General features: G+C 43.0%; 1 protein-coding gene across 1 annotated transcript; it reads left to right on the top strand.

Moving 5' to 3' along the window:
• Positions 1–294: 294 nt before the first annotated feature.
• Positions 295–17,880, top strand: LOC146276620 (monocarboxylate transporter 2). The gene is made up of 5 exons (XM_084701729.1): positions 295–862; positions 7,629–7,874; positions 11,745–11,888; positions 12,173–12,982; positions 13,312–17,880. The coding sequence occupies exons 2-5, from the start codon at positions 7,658–7,660 to the stop codon at positions 13,584–13,586; spliced, it is 1,446 nt and encodes a 481-aa protein (XP_084557855.1). The 5' UTR covers positions 295–862; positions 7,629–7,657; the 3' UTR covers positions 13,587–17,880.
• The last annotated feature ends 3,610 nt before the right edge of the window (positions 17,881–21,490 follow it).

Genomic DNA, 21,490 nt, shown 5'->3' with positions numbered 1-21,490 from the left:
TGAAATGTGTATTAGCCTATCTTTTTTTGTCAGATTGACACATTACGTCAGCTTGTCGGTGGTGGTGGGGCATGTGCGATCCTCTGCTTTCATCCAATGAACACTCACCATATTAAAATATAAATAAGAAAAAAGTAAAAATAAAAGCATACTATTGTCCATTCTAATGTTTTTGGTCTAATTGTCCGAGCAATTGTAATACCAACCGGAGAGTAGTTATAGAGCATTGAGCATGCGCATCATGCATGGCAGGTGTTTATGGTTGCGCAAAAATTACAGTTGAGAGGCTACTAATCTATAGCTCTCTATGGCTATCCCTGAATGAAATAATATGATCCTATTCACTGAACTGTTGGCCTACTTCATCCACGGTTTAGTAGCCCAGATCTGAAATTAGGTCTATTTAAGGCACAGTTTGTTAAATTCCAGTGGCTTTCTATCAAGTTTATGACACGGCTTCACTGTATTGATCCCCATGATGACCTACTTCGGGGCTGTTCGTAAAGTGTTTTGCACAGCACGAGGAGAACGCGCACTGCTTCATCGAAGCTCACGTTCATCGAAAACGCGAAAACATTTTTAAACGCCCCTTTCTTACCACTAAGGTGAATGCTATTCGGTGGCTTGTGCAACCGGCAACTTTCTATGATGCTCAGTCCGGCCTTTTGCCTCCGGTTGGCAACCCGTGGTCCAGAATAGCAACGGTAGCAGGTTAGACCGCCCTCTTCCAGCCCTGTACTAGGACGTCACATAGCGGCTTCTTTGTAAGCGAAAACACAACACCGACCCATCGTCCAACTGCACAGACAAGGTCACCGAACAAGGACCATATTAGGAGATACACGCGTCTTTATTCTCAAAGGTAATATGCGATTAATATGCGGTTTTAGTTCGCAAGGGTTCAGAATGAAACTGCTCAACTCGTGTCCACGAGCATTTTGTCCCAACATGATGTATACAGTATAGCCACAGTGAGTGCTTCGCTATGTTCATTTTTGTGAGCCGAGAGTTAGCACCCAATTCTTTATTGTACATTGTCTTTCCCGAACAGTCCACATTATTCAATGTAGGCTATGTTAAACTAAATACATTTAATGTGTGTTACATCCCAATGTTAGCCCAATATGACATCCACAAACATACTGTTGCAACGTAATTTAGGCCCATTGTAACCCACAAAACATAATGTTCGTAATGTTTTTCTTATTCGATTCATTGGCTATGTAGGCCGTGAACATCATGGCAGGGTATGCGTCTGCGGCTGGTTGCATCCGGTTTTAAACAGCATCGTACTACACTATCCCTCTAACATGCGTTTGGCTGTCATAGTTGTTGACTCATGGTCTATTACTAAGACCTTTTTTAGCCTAGGCTACGTCTCCTCCGCTGGTTTGCATTGGAAACAGCTCTATACAGTATACTGTAGAAATGGACAAGGGTACGCTAAGAACACACGACAGTTTGCATATATCTCTGTCTATTATTATCTTAGGATTTGATCAAGAGGTTTTCCCGTAAGCAGGTTTTGGCTGCCTTGAGCTGAGGATGTTCCGTTCGGGTCAGCTGCTGGTGGGCTTTAAATATAACACCAGGCCAATATTGAGCTTTTCTGAAAATTGTTTCTCTTCCAAATCGTCCTCAAATATCCGTTTGACAGCAATTGTCCAAATAACAAAAATAGGAAAGTCATCCCTGCCGGTGGATAGTAAAGATGACTGATGCAAGCATACGCTAGTCTTGTGTGTCTGACTCTGAATTTGTATTTTTACTGCCTACTATATGGCAACAACTAAGTTATATTTCTGTAAAATGTCAAACTGTTAGCAGAGGTGATCTATTCTTTCCTGGAAAAAAGGGTAAAAAATAAAATAAATGCTCATTTCAAGTTGTAGCAATTAGGACCACTCTGCAAAAGTGACAGAAATATAACTAAATGTGACGCAGAAAACATCTGATCCACGCACAGAGACCTCACTGCTATTCTTTCCAATCTTGTTTAAAGTTTGGATGCTCGCATATGTTCCTTACTCCACGCCTGACCCCTGACCCCTGTCATACAGATTTATTGACATCTCCTATTTGGTTAAACCATTATATGGTCACATCTTACTGGAGGCATGTTTCTCATCAGGCATAATTGTGCTCAGTGTGACCAATCTCTGTTCAGTAGCTTGAAAGTCATGTGACTGAAACGGCATGACTTTTGACTAATGGAAACACTAAATACGGCTTTGTTGTCACAGTCCACATGCGACTTACGTTGACTCTTAGCTTGTGTTTCACAGTTTTGCGTCACAGGGAGTGCTCTTTTTTATCAACATGCTGGTCAAACAAGGGCTGCAAGGCTTTTGAATTCCCCGACACCTGAAGCTCATTGTGTTCTTAGGGTGCAGTGAAACGAAGTGAGGATGAGGAGGGACTGATCGAGGAGTCTTTTCAGCTGTGATGAGTTGAAACATAGGGTGTAAGATGTAGTTATACAAGAGAGCCGTGGAATGTCTTGTGGGTCCACAGATATTCCTGGTGCCATCCTTCCAGTGACATCATAACATATGGTGTCCTTTATTGGAAGTGGATGTGTCTACAAATATGCGTCTTGCTGATCCTGTTTGATGGTTGTTTCGTGTTGGCTACATACCTTTGCTGTAGTCTCACCCAGCAAGTCAGGCACCCTTGGGCGACAGGGAGAAGCTCCATGAAGTCCTGGGGTGCCATAGTAAACAATGAAGTAGTACTCGTTCTCTAATCACTCAACAGCAATCTAACAGTCACAGTTCATTAAAAGTCAAAGGAGTGCGTGTTAATCCTCGGTCATTTTGAGGTTTTTGGTGACCTATGATGACCTGGGTTACATTACATGTAGTCATTTGGTAGACGGTCTTATCCAGAGCGACTTACAGTGAGTACAGGGACATTCTCCCCGAGGCAAGTAGGGTGAAGTGCCTTTCCCAAGGACACATCATTTGGCACAGCCAGGAATCGAACCGGCAAACTTTTGATTAATAGTCCAGTTCCTTAACCGCTCAGCCATCTGACCCCCCTGTTATTGTAAACCTGTCTGCTCTGGGACAATGTCTGCAGTGAACAGACTGAAATCAGTTGCACGTGTGTGTCCCAATAGCAGGTTTTTGGGTTAGGCTTAACCCTTACCGTATGTCAAACAATTTTTTAACAGGCTGCTGATTTCAGCTCCAAACCAATACTCAACATCTTCATTTGACATTTTATTGTAATTGTCATTTAGCAGAATTTTACAATTTAGGAGTTAAAACTTGTACCTCAGAGTTCTCTATCAATGCTTTTCATCCCACCAAACCCTTTCCTTTTCCATGTCCCTCCTTGAGTGGTTTGTTGAAGTGGTCGACGTCAAACTAGCGTCAGGATAAGATTTGAAAGGGGATAGAAAGGGGTTTCAAACACTTGAATCAATCATTTGTCAGGAAGGACCCCCTGGCTGCTTGGTCTCTGAAGAGGATGTTTCTCCTTCAGCTCTCAATAGCCTCCATTGTTTCTCTGTAGTCTTTCTTCTGTCGATTGAGCAGCCATAGTTTGTTGTTGCTTAATAAAAAGGGAGCTTTAATCAAATGTAGCAAGACTCCGGGTGATCTGACATGATATGCATCCGAAATGTACACATCATGGTTATGTGATTACGATCCACACACACCTGCATGCACACATACATGCACACACAAGAAGGGGGCGGGGGTCCTCAATATACTGTTCAATACAAAGCCAGGACATACAGCGTGAGGTTGGGCCTCACTGTGCTGTGTGGAATGTAAAATCCCATAACACCGTTTTTATTTGAAAACTTGCTCCTTGACCTTGAAAACATGTCTTCTGAGAGTGTAAAGCTTTGTAGGTTTCTTAGATGAAGGGAGAATTCCTGGAACAATAGTGTTTTTTTTTTTCTCTCGAAAAGAAAAAAAACAAACCTCAAATTTGCTCGGGCCTCGTCTTTGAAAGGTAAAGGTCGAGCAAGCTGGGCCATGACGCTAGCAGTTGTGGTGTGTCTCCAGCAGAGCCCCCACTAAAGGAAGGAGTGTTGTGTAGGGACACACATTTGTCTGAAGAAGTGTTGGCCTGATGAGGCAGAAAGTCAATCCCAGAAAGAATATCACGGATACGGTCTATGAATCCACAAATGCAGAGTTATTTAAAGTCATGGAAAAACTTTATGAGAAATGAGGACTCCTAGCCAGTCTCTTTCGCTCACTCACTCACTCACTCACTCACTCACTCACTCACTCACTCACTCAGGTATGAAGTTCATGAAATCACTGGGCAGTTGTGTCCTAGGGGATGCAGGACCCTGTTAGGATTTAGACCCTTACTGACACTATGTGCTGCAGGCTGGTAGATATTCAAACCAGGCCACTGAGAGACTTGAAGCTCTGCTTTCAGAACCAGTGCAATTTACAATCCCTACAGTTCTCGTAGTGCTAGTGAGCATAGCATTTTTGTGTCATTTTTAAAAATTTAGTCAGGTAATTATTATTTTTGTTATACTTAATTTGTTATATTTACCCTCTAATTTCTATATTTTCTTTCTGTTAGAGATGCAAGAGTAGTTTTTCAAGACGCCTATTCAACAACCAAATTGCATTAGCTTGGCAAAGACGACATCTGCCATTTGTTTTCCAAGCAATTATGATCATCATCACGCAAGTGCACCTCTCGTTCAGCCAGGCTTTATTCTCTAAGTCTCTGTCACAGCAGAGCCAAGATATGTAGATCCCAAATAGGCCTTCTGCTGACGCTTGTCTATCTTCATTTTCCCTCACTCCTCCTCTCAGTGCCACATAATCCGTTTTGGTGTACAGTACAAAGACAAACACCGTAGCACCAGTTAATGTCATGCGCTCACACAGCCATTGTGAACACCAGGTGTTGTCTATGCCCTTAAAATGCAGGTGCTCCTATTTCCTGCCAGGTTACGTCATCCGAGCTCACCAGAAACGTAACCCTGTAAGTCAATAGACCGATCGACAGACCTTCGTTCTGTTTCCTCCAACCGTGCCGACCCAATCAGAAAGCAGCTTCTGGGCCGAATGCCAAGCCACTGTTTGTGTATGACCTTGGATGAAGGTGCCTTGGGGTTTACTCGAGGAAAACTTGGACCAGATCGCCCTCTCCTTCTGTGTCTTTCACACACGCGTACACACATTGCTGTGCGATATCTTTGAGCACTAATCATCTATGTAATTGAGATTATTTGAATCAACAGACTGATGTAGTCTCTGGCCAAAAGCCACCATATTCTCCTGCTGGCTCTACTGCTTATCTAACCTCAGTTGCTGTTTTAGTAGTTTTCAAGTACAGGTAGGGGAGTTTCACATAGCACAGAGGTGACTGTTACTCTGCTCAACAATGGGTTTCAGGAGTGGCTTGTAATTGGCTCGTTGGAGGACACATCCCTGGTGTAAGGTGAAACAGAAGTGTGTGTGTGTGTGTGTCTCCACAGTGTCAGCTGACATCTCGTTGTCAAGCAGAGAAAAGGCAGTCGGACACTCAATTAAGTCTAGACCATGGTGTGGGTGTGTGAATTAATATACATTCTTAAGGGACAACACCATATACACAGTTCAGACACATTTTGTGTCTGTTTATAAATTAGATAGTTATGTCACTGAACTTTTTAAACCTTAATTTAGTGTGTTTTGGTCATTTTATTCAGACTTAACCATCTAGCCCTCTTAAGGGTCCCAAGACCGGTTTATGGCATGGCGTCATGTTCAATCAATCATGCATCCTATCTACATAAAGGGCTACAGCCAACCGATAATCAGATTACAGTGGATTATAGTTTAGATATTTTTGAAATACATAGGCCTAATCTCTCATTTTAATTTAAAACCCCTAACCGATGTGGATATGCACTGGGGATTAAGTGTGTTTGTAAACTGTGCAAACAATCATTGTTCATTGTATCACCAGTTCAGCAGGTTTGTTCAAGCATTGTCAAGGTGAGAGAAAAGATAAATCACGTTTCTTGTTGCCTGGGTTCATTATTCATGTACCAACGGCCAGGTCGAGCCTCTTAGCCAATTATCTGCGTTGACAGTCGAGACAGGGTTTACTATGAATGAGGCTCCACTGGTCTGGTTTGGGATCGGGTATGGAACCGAAGAGGAACGTGGCAGAGACACTTCCATAATTGATGCTCGGGGGAGGGAAAACGCGGTTGTCATGGTTGCTCTTTCAAAGGCTTGTATTGAAATTGAAACACGAAAGATTTATGTCTAAGATTTATGTTTAAGTCTAGTGCGCGCGCAGGACTCATTGGTGCCTTGATGTGCACGCAAAAGATAACTTGATTCTCAACAACACGGTTGTGGAGGATAATTCTGGCGAATTCCAAATCTGGTTACACTTTGCCAACTCTCTCTAGGTAAGGTCAGACCTAGCTGCCTGGTAATCTGCCTAGTCAGAAACTGACTGAGCATGTTTTGTTGCAGTAATCTTTTACTTGTGAAATTCTTACACACACCATTTGTTTTACTGTTTGTGTTGTTTCTCCAGTTTGTCATTGTGCGTCAACATGATTAGTTTGCCTTTCAGTTTTGGCTACTATAATTTAAAATTCCATAGTGTTCCTTCTGTATCTGGCCTTTCTGTACTTACCAGGTGATGCAAATATAGCCTAGATTTCTCTCATTTATTAGGTGAAAATGTAAGAGCTGGTAATGTTCTACAGGTGACTCTTTTCCCAGCTATATCCTATTAGAGTGTACGTGGGTTGTGTGCGTGGAAGCGTGTGCGAGTGTATGGAAGGTATGTGAGCATGTGGAAGGGGGTGTGTGCATGTGTGGAAGGGGGTGTGCGTCTGTGTGTGGTGTGTTGCACCTCACACACTGTGCTGCACTATAGAAGATTTTCACACAGGACAACAGTGGAGGCGTGTTTGCTTTGTAAATATAGCCCAGTGATTTTGGCCCTGTGGTCCTAAACCACGCTGGTCTGTTAACCCCCCCCCCCCTCACACACACACACACCCCTTTGTTTCCATTACCCTATAGCCTGAGAGGGGAGGGGCTGGAGTCAAGGTGAGCAACGGTTGGGGCAAGGTCTCCCAGGTAGTCAAATTCACCTTTTGTAAAGGATATAATCCGTTGTGTGTGTGTTCTGCATGAATGCCCTTAACCTCCTGTTTAATATGCCGGTCGTATGATTGAGCAGTCATGAGTTAGAATGACATAAGACCTAAGAGGCTTTCTAGCCCTCAGAGTCAAATTCTAAGGGGACTTGCATAAAGGAATAGTATTGTATATCCTTTTAAGGTCAGTGTTTTGTCTTCCTGTCTGTGTTTTCTTTAATAATTTTCTCGTTTCTCTCCACCTCTTCACCTTCACCCATCTCCCGCTCCCTCGTCCTTCTCTCCTCCTCTCTCCTCCTATCTTGTCCTTCAACTTTATCTACCTACCTCTTCTTCCTCCTCCTGCCCACGTCTTTCTCTCCACCACCTCACCTGTATCCTCCTCCTCTCCCTCACCTCCTCCATCTTTACTCATCTCTCCTCTACCTCCTCTTCTCCTCCACCTGTGCATCTTTCCCTCTCATTCTCTAACCTTCCACCTCTCCTCTCTTGTTCTCCCCCCATCCTCCTCTTCCTTTCCTCCCTCCAGTGATAGCCAAACGTTGAGCCGGGCCAGTGATGCCACCCCCCTCCTCAGGTCCGCCGGCCGTACCCCCCCCAGACGGGGGCTGGGGCTGGGCCGTGGTGCTCGGAGCCTTCATCTCCATCGGCTTCTCATACGCCTTCCCCAAAGCCATCACCGTCTTCTTCAAAGACATCCAGAAGATCTTCGGGGCTTCCTACAGCCAGATAGCATGGATTTCCTCCATCATGCTCGCTGTCATGTACGCTGGAGGTAAGCGATTGTGTCTTTGCGTGGATCTCTTTCCGTTGTCTCCATGGCGATCCCGGGTTTTTGTAACTGAGCCGCCAGGAAGAAAGATGTACATGTAACACTGACAGACGTCAGGTACGCAGATTAAATCAAGATAAACACAGCAAAGACAATTTGGAAACACCCTAGAGAATGATGTGTTTGATGTCAAGTACAACAAAGGTGTGCTGCGTACTTCCTGTAGACAGTTCTCAGCCAGATCATTCTGGGTATGAGGAAAGGGGAAACACTGCGAGTTAATGTGACCGTAAATGAGCATAAGGATACTGAAGAGAAATTTGACCTCTACACTTGACCTGACTTAGCCTACTTATGTATTTGTCTTCATGCTTCAAGGCACGTAGGCTTTCCACCAAGATCACCACTGTTTACCGTCTCCCTGCCAACTCCCCCCCCCCCCCCCCCCACACTCCCTTTACTTCAGTTTTCTCAACTCATTGGTCTTGGTGCTGTAAGCTACAAAGATAAACCATAACAATAGGATTGACAGAAATATATCAATCATAACCTAGAACGGTCAAGTTAAAGTAGGTTGTGGTGGTCTTTTCCTTTTGGATTTTCACAAACATATTTTCATTTCTTTCTTTATATTTACCTTTTTAGACGGACAGAAGTTTCTGATGATGTGCTGGCAGCATATTGCCCACATTGCATCACATGCAACCAGTGACCCCCACTGTGAGATAAGCCAGTAGGCCTTTTGCATGGCAGCTCTATGCCAGCAATCTTTCCCAAGATCTCATTTCAGTCACTCCTGACTAATGTGGTCACAGGGGCTTTGAGCCCGGGGCAAAGAGTTCTTTATAACGGTCGTCATGTTGTCATGGTCTTGGGATGGGATGGTGATGGTGGCACGGTCCCACAAGTGACAACCCCCTCCCATGTCAGTCTGCACAATTAAGACAAGTCTCCAGATGCTCCTCACTATTCCCCCAGCAATTCAGTCATATCGACTAGAGCCTCTCGTCGTCTGTTCCTTTAACACCTGCTGTCTTGTCCTGTGCGGGCTAATGAGGTAATCACTCGTTAATCGCTCATCCAATGTTTACTGCATTTCAAATGATTTTATCCGGCCCCTGTGTTGAAGCACATTACATGACATTTGATTCATTTAGTAGATACTTTTATCCAATACGAAAGACAAATAGTGTCTAAACAATTAAAGCCCGAAAGCTGTAGTCCAATTTTTCAGGCATTTTACACCCCTATCACACACTTTGCCATGGAGAGTGTACTCTATAAAGAGCCAAATGACATCTGGCCATCAAACAGCTGCTCGCATCATCCTCGTCTCACGGAGGGGTCGGAGGTCACTCCAGGACAGCGGGCATTGGACGTCACACCCTGTGATGCCCATGGTGAACTCATAAAATGGTGAAAGTGGTGGCCCTGGCAGCACCTGTGGTGAAGAGCAAACAGGCTGGATGGGCCTGCCATATGCTCACATAACAATTAGAACCGCTCTCATCCTCCGGTACGGCAGTTAAAGTTTATGATGCAACAGCCACGTCCTGGTAGGCAAGGCCTGCTAACATACATAGCATTTCGTTATTTCTTGGAATCCAGCCAGAAGCCTTAGTGCTAACGGTTGTACTTGGAATGTGGTGTTGTCATCCGAAAAATAGATGGATGATTCATGATTGAGGAGCGTGATGGCGATGGAGAGATGTAGCAGGATGAGGATGCATCATTTCAGGCGCCCAAACCGCCTGCATCGGTGCAACATGACTGTATGATTTGTTGCATCAGCCAGCTTCAGTAGAGCCAGCCTCGCCCTCTTCCCTGAGTGTCGCTCTGCTGTGACGGGCTAAGCTGCAAGCCGTGTCAGTGCTGGATCAATGTCACTAATCCACGGGGAGGGAGGGAGGGAGGTAGGTAGGGAGGGAGGGAGGTAGGGAGGGAGGGAGGGAGGGAGGGAGGGAGGGAGGGAGGGAGGGAGGGGAAGGAAGGAAGGAAGGAAGGAAGGAAGGAAGGAAGGAAGGAAGGAAGGAAGGGAGGGAGGGAGGGAGGGGAAGGAAGGAAGGAAGGAAGGAAGGAAGGAAGGAAGGAAGGGAGGAAGGGAGGGAGGGAGGGAGGGAGGGAGGGAGGGAGGGGGAAAGAGGGGGAGGGAGGGAGGGAGGGAGGGGGGGGGGAGAGGAGAGGGGGAGGAGAGGAGAGGAGAGGGGGAGAGGGGGAGATGGGGGCGAGTGTGAGGGAGAAAGGGAGATGAGGGAGTGAACTAGGGGGAGAAAGGGAATGGGGTGGAGTGAGAGGCAGTATGGAGTGAAGAGAGAGAGAGAACAGTAGACTGCGAGAGTGAGAGAGATGGAGGGGGGAAGGAGAGAGGGGGAAGAAAGGGAACTAGACAGGGAGGAAGAGGGTGGGAGAGGTTGCAGGGGGAGGAAGAGACGACCTTGAGCTTGGCAGTGTAGACACACAGCCATCTCTGTTGACTGTCAGTACGGAGCCCATTCTGGCAGCCTCAGTGGTGAATAAGGCTGTCCAATAGAAACAACACAACTGTGTCATTGCGGGCAAACCTACTACTCACAAAATCACTGTAGCACAACACCGACTCATGCTCCTTGTAATTGAACTGCCTCACAAAACAAACCAATGCTGTTTTACGTAGTGCTCTGTTTTGACACAACGTGTCACATCAGAAGAGGGATGGAATTCATATCATTTTCCAGCGCCGTAAGCTACCTTGTGCTTTGACAACCCCTTTCTCTCTACCATTTTATGCAAATTGATCAATTGATGCTAAATGCAGAAACATATTTATGCTGACCAGCTTCAGTTTTTTTGGGAGTCATCAAATATATCATTGTCACAACAGGAAATCAGTCATCCTATCCCCTGGGGAGATATTAAGCAACCTTTAGACCTCTGTATAATATTAGCAACATTGGTATATTATTATCAATATTGGAACGTTAGAACAATCTTTCCTTCACCTAAATTGTGAGCAACAGAGTCTGAAAGGGTTTGAGCCACAACAACGGGGAAATTGAATGGGAGGATATTCAGAGACTGTTAATGAGTATTCTAAATTCAGTTAACGCTTATATATAATGTTTAAATATGTTGAGACAGGTTTAGTTGATAACAGTATACAAGTGAAGTGGACTCATTGAGTTCATAGTGCAGCGTGACTGGGAATACTTTTGCTAGTCCCACTTAGCTTTGTGTACTGACAATAACCACTATTTACTTGTGGTCACGGAAAAACCTCATGCTTCAGGGTTTTGTCAACAGCCCTCATTGTGAGCATGGTCTAGCTGTTTGTTGCTAACAATGACATTGACACTTGAAAGTTGTACAGTGAACTGAGAAATGCCCCCCTCCTAATTGTGACATAAGAGACCTGAGCCTTCGACAGGGCTTTATTGATTTTTGATTGTCCCTTTGGCCAGACCAAACTGTTGTTGTTCTGTCTGTCAGCCCTAACCAGCTACAACCATTGTAGTTTATATAAAGTAATTTCTAAACAAGTCGGTATCTGCATTACATTTGATTAACCGTTATTATTTTTGAACAACTTTTAAACAATAATTAAACAACCCTTTAGTTTGGTCCATTTGAAACTGATGGCTGAGAGCCATTCGACAAAGCCAACCCTTTCTCTGTTCAGCAACACAAACAAACAAGATGACATGCGTGCCTTTGAGTGTCAACACACTATAGATACATCTATTCTTAGACCGGTGGAATCCCTTCTGTTTTGGGAACACTTAAGTGAGGTCTTAGAGTTTAATCTGGTTAGTAATCACCCAGTTGAGTGCTCAATGTTGTTGTTGAAAAACATCATTCAGGTTTGGGTGTTTTTGTTTGTTGTATGATTTCCCCCAGGTCCTATAAGCAGTATCCTGGTGAACACGTATGGCTGCCGGCCTGTAATGATCATGGGAGGCATGCTGTGTTCTTTGGGGATGATCTCTGCATCCTTCTGCAACAACGTCATGCAGCTTTATTTCTGCATTGGTGTCATTGGAGGTAAGTCTGACACAATCCTGTAAGCTGCCCCTTTGAGTTCACTGTGTCAAAGTCTAAGAACATTGTTAAAATTAGGTTCTCTTTTGTTTTGAAGAATGTTACTTGACGTTCATTATTTTATCTTCTTTAAGGAACTCCTATTATTTCTGAAATCGTCAACAATTTCTCTGCTTCCACAATAACCCCTTGTTTCCATGTAGTAAAGATAATCTTTGTGTCCCTTTTAACCCTCATCAGAAACCCCCTTTAAGCCCAAATATTCTGACCTTCAACCTCTCTCACAGGGCTGGGTTTGGCCTTCAACCTCCAGCCTGCGTTGACGATGATTGGCAGGTATTTCTTCAAGAAGCGCCCCATCGCCAACGGCCTAGCCATGGCCGGCAGTCCGGTGTTCCTGAGCACCCTGGCTCCTCTGAACCAGTGGCTGTTCAACTTCTTTGGCTGGAGGGGAAGCTTCCTCATCCTGGGGGGGCTGCTGCTCAACTGCTGCGTGGCTGGGGCCCTAATGCGGCCCCTGGGGCCCCCGCCGAGCAAGGCAAAGAAAGACGAGGAGCTGGCCCTCACCGCCAAGACCACGGCCAAGACGGAGAAGGCCACAGCCTGGCAGACGGTCAACAAGTTCCTGGACCTGTCGCTCTTCAAGCACCGCGGTTTCCTCATCTACTTGTCGGGCAACGTCATCATGTTCCTGGGCTTCTTCTCGCCCATCGTCTTCCTAGCGGCCTACGCTAAGGACATGGGCGTGGACGAGTACTCGGCCGCCTTCTTGCTGTCCATCCTGGCGTTCGTCGACATGTTTGCGCGCCCCTCCATGGGGCTGCTGGCCAACTCCAAGTGGATCCGTCCCAGGATCCAGTACTTCTTCAGCTTTGCCGTCCTCTACAACGGCGTGTGCCACATCCTCTGCCCGTTTGTGGAGACCTACACGGGCCTGGTGGTGTATGCCGTGTTCTTCGGGTTTGCGTTCGGCATGGTCAGCTCGGTGCTGTTTGAGACCCTCATGGACCTGGTTGGGGCCCAGAGGTTCTCCAGTGCCGTGGGCCTCACCACCATCGTGGAGTGCTGCCCGGTTCTCCTCGGACCTCCACTCGCTGGTACGTCATAAGAAGCCTCTCTCTCTTCTCTGTAGTCTTTGTTCTCCCTCTCTCTTTCCGTTTCTGTCTCTCCCTTCATGTCCAGACCTTGAATTTTAAATGAGTTTATTTCTGTATGGAATTCAAATGGAGGTAAATTAACACATCTTCATCACTTCTAGGTGGGAAAAATGTCCACAAACATTTTTGCTTTTGATTCTATTATTTCCATCATTTTCTAATTGTTTAGCAACAAAAGCAGATGTTTATTACATATCTACTTACTGCTGTGGTGTCAAGTGTCAATTACAGAAATGCATGTTTTTTTGTTGTTGTCATTGTATGTACAGGCAAACTGGTAGATGTCACCAAGAATTACAAGTACATGTATTTCTGCTGTGGTGCCGTGGTGATTGTAGCCAGCATCTGGTTGTTCATCGGGAACTTCATCAACTACAGACTCCTAGAGAAGGAACGTAAGCAGGCGGAGATGTACAAGCGGACTGAGACGGACGACCCTGACCGGGAGCAGAAGGAGGCGGACGGTGACTTGCAGGCATCAGAGAGCCTGGCCAACAACGGACCAAAGGACGACGACGCTATGCAGCGGGAGACCAACATCTAGAACGTTCTCTCTTCTGCCTTGCCTTGCCCTGCCAACACCCCCGCACCCTCCCCCCCACACCCCCACACACACCAACGCACCAACCTGCCGCCATCAAACCACGCCCTCCACCAATATCAGACGGTTCCTAGAGGGCAGGACAACGGTTCCGGTTCCACCCGCTCCGTTCCGATGTCCATTCAGGGTCTCCGCGCTAGGAGCTTTCCACACTCCGCTTTTTAACTGCCAAAGTGACGACAACGCGTGTTGCGTTGTGAGGCGCATTTCTCTATGAAAAAAGGACTGTCATGAATACTGTGGATGTGTCAGCTGGGAAGATCATGTACAATATGCAAGGGAGAGACTCAGGAAGCTGTTGATGTGGGAGAATGAATCATGTCATATATCTAGGAATCTGTGATTTAAGAATGCAATGTGTATTTTAAGTCTCCGCCACTAAACCTACAGTGTCACACACCACAGCAATATGGGAAGGGTATAGCTCAGTGGTTAGAGCACTTGACTGTGGATTGAAAGGTCTCGGGTGCAAATCTACCCCTGAACAGCATATTGCTTTGGATAATAGCTTTGTTTGGATGAATACACTATTTCTATTAACACATTCAACTGACTGAGGTCAGGCACTTGAAGTTGTGCCAACATGGTTTTGGTTGATCTTCTGGTGCCCATGTATTATGCTGCCCTATACAACTTAGTGTCAGCTGGGTTGATCAAACAACCCAGCTGTCATAGGTAAGATAGAGGCCACATTGTACTGTAATCTACCACTGCATAATGCACATGGAGTCCACATACATATGAATATATGCTGTACCACTGTCAATGAGGCCCACTTGAGGCCCCAATTAAGACCTCTTTTTTTTAAACAAATGCAATCCAATCAAATCCAGTGAATGTGAATGTAAATCTGCTCATTATCTGGCTGTCTTCAATGGCCTTAACGGACACCTCCTGCCACCAACGTCCTCTAGGAATATATATTAAAGGTTTATACCAAATATTTAACCCCATGAGCAATATTACCTATACTTATCCATCGCATTGAAGCATGTATTTGACCAGGGATAACCATTAGTGTGGGATATGGGGATGGGTCATTTTTTGGGAGTAGCTGTTTCACTTTCACCAATGATGCATTGCCTTAAATGAAAAAGAATGCAACAAACTTGATTCTGTATCTATATATAAAGTTATAGTATACACTATTTATTCAAGTGTTCTTGAACACTGAGTCTGAGACATTGTGGACTTGTCTTATCACCAGGAGTGTTAATTCATTACTCCTTATGTGTTTGTAGTTCCACTCTCATTAGATGGACATATGTAAACAATCCAGGTGTTAAATTAACACTTTGAAATGTGATGTATAGAATTCTCACATCCAATTGGTTTGTATAGGTACAACTTGGAGAAGTGTTTGAAGAATGCTCAGCAGCAGTTACTATACTAACTAATAACATTTAATCATCTATCTACTGTATGTGCATATACTGTCAAACAGCCCATTGCGTTATAACACCAGTACAGTATGTTATTTATGTGTAATGTGAAATTCAAAAAAGGAAATAAGAGATATCATCCATGTAATTTTAATTGTGTGGTTTTCAATAGCTTAATTACCATTGAAATATAGTTCAGAAGATTCAATGTAGTTTACTGTACAATATAGTATAAGATTATCTATCTTTTGATTTTTCTGAGCATATAAGTGAAGGAGTTTAACATCTATTTGCTTCAAGTAGAGGTGTTAACTTAAGTAAACACACAAACACACATTCTAGTTTACTAACACACTTTGTCAGCTAACAGCCATTGTTCTAGATCCATGTTTTCTTGTTTGCCTGTAGCATTTCATAGTATGTTAACAGTTCAGAGTAGACAGTATTTTTTTTATAGTATTATCACTATGTAATTTTCTGTAGTTTTGTCTTGACTGTGGGCAAGAGAGCGTGTAACGGTAATTTACGTCGCTAGTTGTCCAGTCAGCGTTTTACTTGCACATGCAAGGACTCTACACCTAGTCATAGACAACAGGGTTGTCACATGCAGTAGTTCCTATGCAGGAATGTACTGTACAGTCACGTTTTATATACCAGGTAACACTGCCCCCTGCTGGTTTTAAAACCACCACAACAAATGCAAAACTGAGCTTTCCACTCATAAAAAAAACTACAAAAACCACATCTGGTGGTATGGTTCTCGTTTGATGGGGCTGAATGCAGTTTAGTATGTGTGGCTGTGGAGTCTTCTCTTACACATACCTGTTAACCTGAATGGGTGTGTAAGAGAATGTTGCTTGCTGTCACTTGTACTTGATATTGTACATCCATGATAAACTGAATAAACACATGCATTTTTATGCAGTTGTAGTAAAAGCGCTTGTAGGCAGTTATTGTCTTTCTTTTTTTGTAGGCAGAAGATTATTTTTGCACACAGCCGTTGAGTGAAAAGTCAAGCCATTGGATCTATTTTTTTTTTCTTTTTTTTTCCTGCAATGTTACTATGATTTTTCAATTTTAAGTTTAAAGTAAACCGCACATTTTGATACAATGCTTAAACATGTTCACTTTCATTTTCTTTGTTTTACAGCATTATTATCTAAAGATCTGGCTACTTAGCTACTACTTTAATTTTGTCAAGAAAACTTGTAACTTTATTAAGTATGTCAAGTCAGAATTATGAGAAATGTACCTACACCTATTTTAAAATCATCAATCCCTCCAGATTAATTATTTAATAACATTGTATAAAAAGCCATGTCATCATCTAAAAGCATGTGGTTGATGAACTTTAACTATGCTATTATCAGGACCAAAAGAAAATACCTATTGTAGTTAAATCATTTCAATGAGTGTCAAGTCAATAGGAGATATGTTCTTGATTTCTTATTGAAACATGTGTTTGTCTGGGTATGGTGTCATCATTAGCAGTCCTTACTTTGACTTCATTTTTTTTTATTTCATCAAATCAGATAATCAAACGCTATGCATTCAAAAGGTAAATACCTTTATTGTTTTTGTTTTTTGCTCTTTACGCACACACAAATGATAATTGTTTATGTAAATGTTGACAGAATGAGGAAGTTATGGCTGATGTTCTTATGTTAATTCCAATATGGGCAAAGAATCTTGGGTGCACAAATCTGTGTCACTGCTTACTGTATTGTTTGGTAAGTGAAAACAAATCATCTTCAACATGATATGAACTTGAGACCATACCTCAGGTCTGATGTGGGATACTTGAGCCTCTAAGTAAGACTGAGTTGACAAAATGTTCTTGGGTGATGAAAGAGGATTAAACAAACAAGGGTACAGTCCCTGTGGTAGGAGTGAAGCAACACAAACACGCCTGTATAGACAGTTTAACATGTTCTCTTGTCTTCTTTTGTCTAATACAGTACATTAATATAGACATGAACATGGGAAAAATTTTGGAATAATCAACTGTTACTGTGCGCAAAAGCTAATGCTTTTAATGTCACACTGTTATACAAGACTCAACTAAAAATGCTATTAATAAGTTGGATAATGAGCTTACTGTGCCTTGTGAAACTCCCTTTTGAATATTCTGTTTGGATATCTAAGTTGTGTCGAAGAGTAATTCTTCTTAGTTGTAAACTAAGACATGATTCTAATTTTGACAAGCCATTTGTCAACAGACATGCCAGATTAAGGAACATAACACAACAAATCTGCCATTGTCTTCTTGATGTTTACAAACAAGTCTTGTGAACAATCCATATAGAAAACTACTGTATTCAGTATTCCATTTCTCATTCTTTCAATCTTTTCTTTAATTGTAGAAGAACAGCAGACACATGTCAATATGTTTGCCTTACATAAGGGGTTAGGGTTAAGAACTCTCTGGTAAACGCAGTCTTGTCAGCTTAACGTCATACTGCACGTGTTATGCTATTCTAGGATTCTAGGGAGCCAAGCGCGCATGAATGTCTATAAACATCTGTTTGCAGGGGTTGTGTGTTCGACATATGAATGTGTACATCAAGTCATTTTGTCACCATTTTGTTTTTAAACTAACTATACATGCTAGGTTACCCAAAATCTTGAACTATCTCATGTGAATTCTGCAATCACTAACGTACAATAACCCCTGCATCTCAATGTCAACTGCTTCCAATACTATGATAATATATTAGGTCTACAGTACAAGTGTCAGGTTGTGTCAGTATTTCCACTACCTCTGTAGTTGTTATTTCAGAGTCCGATCAGTACCACACGGGTATCCAGATTACTAATACATTTTTGTAATTGTAATATAATGTTACCCTATATCAAAATAGTCAAATAAAATATATACATATATGTTGACACAGCCTCAGTTGTTTTTTTTTCCTACTGTTTTTTTCTCACAAAATGAATGAATTATCAGGTTATATTGGCTATATTTCCATTGTTTGACAAACCAGCTATGAAAGTAGCCCGAGTCAATCTGGAGTTATCTGGCTAAAGAACTCATTAATGTTGCTTAGTTACAGACCCCCGACCCCCACCCACTTCCACCGTTTCGTTTTAGGATGCAGACCAGTGTCTCTTTCCAGATCCGGCCAGACCCTCCCTCGTTAGTATGCAACTCGGTTTAGCGAGGCACGCATGCCGATGATGTCTGAAGACCCTCAGGCAGCGTTTCAGGCTAGATTTTAATGGGGCAGTAAGGGTCAACAGGAGAGGAGAGAACAATGAGCTTCTCTAGTTTCCTGTGATAGGCATTTTAGCAGTGGAGGGGACCCGGGGGGGACCGGATGGGGGGTTTTGAAAGCAGAAGAAGTTGACCTTCAAAACCGTGTCAAACTCTCCTCTCCGTTCTCTGCTGAATGGTAAGCCGCGGAGCTTCAGTTCAACACGCGTCCCCCGCGGCCTCTTATACTTCTTATAGTTGGTAATTAATTGACGCTTTGTATTTCGACATTGATGTGCAGAAGCCTAGTTTTTATGACAATGTGATAGCAGGTTAAACACGTAGGGGACTTAGCTGGCGATGTTAACTATTTCTTTTACTCAGAGCTGGTAATTACAGAACATAATTTATATCAGCAAAGGATGTGTCATACATTGATTTTCTTATAACTTGGATATTATTCATGACGTGAAAATAAAAATAAGGGAAACAATTGTCCAACATTCGGTTATAAAGAAATAAAGGCCAGTCTTTGGTCCATAAGAAACTTATCTTGGATTTTAAAGATTTTTTGCTGATTAAATAATACTTCCTAAAGTACTGGCACCTCTTATGTCATGAGCTGGGTGGTTCAGTACGTAGAAAAACTAAACAAAATCATAATGTGCTAATTTTGTCAGTGTAAACATAGAGAAGCCACACAGTTAGGCAAGCAAGCCTGTAGCAGTACAGCAGCATCATTCATTTAACAGTTTTTATAGGGGTCGGTGGAGTGAAAAAAGAATTTTTTAGTGTGAATGTTCAAACACCATTTGCTCTCCAGTTATCATTTTTGGTCAAACTGAACTGTTTTACCAGGCCCTGAGGCACTTTGCCCCAAACTGGACCTGGGTCGGCCCTGCCCAAAAGCTACAAGCTGCTGGGGTGTCTCAACAAGAGACACATTAACCTTTTTTTTGTTATTTTTCTGTGGAGATCCCCCAGCTTTGAAGTGTTTCCATTTAACCTTCATTTAACTTTTGTGTCGCTCACTCCCAGGGGCCCTCATTTTGACAGTGGAAACCTTTAGAACTTGGAAATGCCCCGAGGCAATCGATGGCATATTCTGAAGCACATCTGTCTCCTCTACCGGTAGGCACCGGAACTCTGAACTGGCTGCGCATTTTTTTGCGTTTGGATTTCTACATAGTACCAGTATGTATGTTGTTTGCATTTAAACTGATTAGAGTTGTGTTACAGAGAAAGTGAGGAACTGTCGCTATAAAGGCCTTGTTGTTTTGGTCAGGTTTTGTCTCATCAATTGTCATTTGGCAAAACGGATGTACCTTACAGATATGATTTCGTTTTAAAAGTCAAATCATGGAAAAAGATCATGAAAGGGTTTCTTTGGGTTTAAGTGGATTGTGAAAATAGACAGTGAAGATCTGTAGGATGCGTTTGATCTGACCTGTCTCTCTGGTTAACTTCAGAGGACATGGAACGTACAAAGGGCATTTACAATGTAAAAGTCTCATATTTGACCTCATGGTTTCCTTAAAAGAGACTTAATCTACAACTGTCCCCATGGGCCAGTATCATGACTAAGAATCCAAGTTGGACTAATAATCCACTGTTTATGGGGGGGTGAGCTCACTGAAACAGAAGCGGCACATAGGGGGCGCTATGTTCTTGTTTATACCGCATCTCTGGCCCCAACCGGGTTAACCGTTATTTATAGCGGCTATGGTTAACTTTAAAAAAAGGAGAAAAATATTATTAAGATGTTCACTCAGGTGATTTTGTGCTTTGTGCCAGATTTACAAAGCATGACTGTCTCTCCTTTCTCTCCCTTACTCCCTTGAGTACTGTCTTAAGTGATCATCTTCATCTGCAGAGAAAGGACAATTATAAATAGCCCATAATGAGAAACTAATGGTTCTCACCAAACAACGTGTTTGAAGTACAGCAACGAGTATATCAAAGACTGACTTGGGTTAAGATGTTTTGCATGTCTAAATGTCTTCCTTGTGTGATCATTGTGTAATTATAGCGAGTGAGCACGATGGACGAAGTGTAGACTATATGTCCATACGCTGATTAAAGTAAAGAGAACGTTCAAAGTGAATGGAAACATCAAGTAGCCTAACGTTTTTCACTCTGTTTAATCAGAATAATTGATTTTGGCCGAACTGAAGATATAGGAGAAATCACTAGACAGAGAGTGTAAAATTATCTCCTAAACAATACACTATTCATATGCAGATTAAGGACACTGGTCTTTTGTGTGTGTGTGTGTGTGTGTGTGTGTGTGTGTGTGTGTAGGCTATAGCTTATCGTTGTTCACACTTCCGTGTCATTAATGATGTCCTTCAACTCAGCCGCATGCTGATAATTCACCGACTGCCAAAGTTGGTTAAAACTGGGACACCTCAGTTTGGTTTTGGTATTTAATTACAATCAAACTGCTGACGTAGGCCTACATGATAATACGCTGCAGGTCGCAGCAATTTCTGTGACACTTTTTCTCGCTTCTTTGTATAATTCTCCGCCTTTCAAAGAGCACCTTAGCGTTTGTTTGTGCTGAAATATACTATATATATAGTTCTGAAAAATCCAATAGGCCTAAATCATGAGTTTTCACAGGACTATTAGGCCTGTAGGCCTATATTCTAGGTCTACATTTGATTTGAACAGACAACCGGGATATTAGTAGACACAATATCAGACATAACTATCAGACATGAGGTAGGCTACATTTTCACTCATGTAACGCGGCGCCTATGAAATTGCCTACCTTTGGCTTCACAGCAGGTGAGCGTAACCGTTGACAGACAGAGCACAGATTAGAATGGCTCACCCCACGACCGAGGTGACATCATGTCTCTACATCCCGCGATGCAAGGTAGAAAAGGTTATCCGCTGAACCAGGATTCATGGAACTCCACGGTTTAATTACAATTTCATTTCACACAGAAACAAGAAGGCTATATGTCTACTTGTTTGGGTAGGTTACCACACCCCTCGAACAAGCATTGGTTCATCTAAAGTGATTTTGCGCTCTAAAAGACAAGGCACGCATGTCACAAGGAGAACTCCAGTTTGTGTTTTTGAGTAATTTAAAAAGAGGTGGCGGTTTAAAGACTCAGATAATAATTTAATCCGTAGAGTTGGGAACTGCAAGCAGCCTATTCTGATTAGGTAAAACCGGCTGCCTACCGACCTATTACGCGGCAGGCGTGTACACTTGATCATGTCTTCTCCACGGGGCAAGGTTGCCCAGGATTCATAGA

The sequence above is a fragment of the Hypomesus nipponensis genome, chromosome 7 (assembly GCF_054491055.1).
Source record: "Hypomesus nipponensis isolate SF chromosome 7, ASM5449105v1, whole genome shotgun sequence".
NCBI classification, from domain to species: domain Eukaryota; kingdom Metazoa; phylum Chordata; class Actinopteri; order Osmeriformes; family Osmeridae; genus Hypomesus; species Hypomesus nipponensis.
This window is presented reverse-complemented; position numbering and strand designations above follow the sequence as displayed.

Bases quoted from the DNA above. Each gene is read 5' to 3' on its own strand.
- LOC146276620 (XM_084701729.1), top strand. From the start codon at position 7,658: ATGCCACCCCCCTCCTCAGGTCCGCCGGCCGTACCCCCCCCAGACGGG. The intron at 7,875-11,744 runs GTAAGCGATTGT...GATTTCCCCCAG, and splicing joins CGCTGTCATGTACGCTGGAG to GTCCTATAAGCAGTATCCTG. The intron at 12,983-13,311 runs GTACGTCATAAG...TTGTATGTACAG, and splicing joins CCTCGGACCTCCACTCGCTG to GCAAACTGGTAGATGTCACC.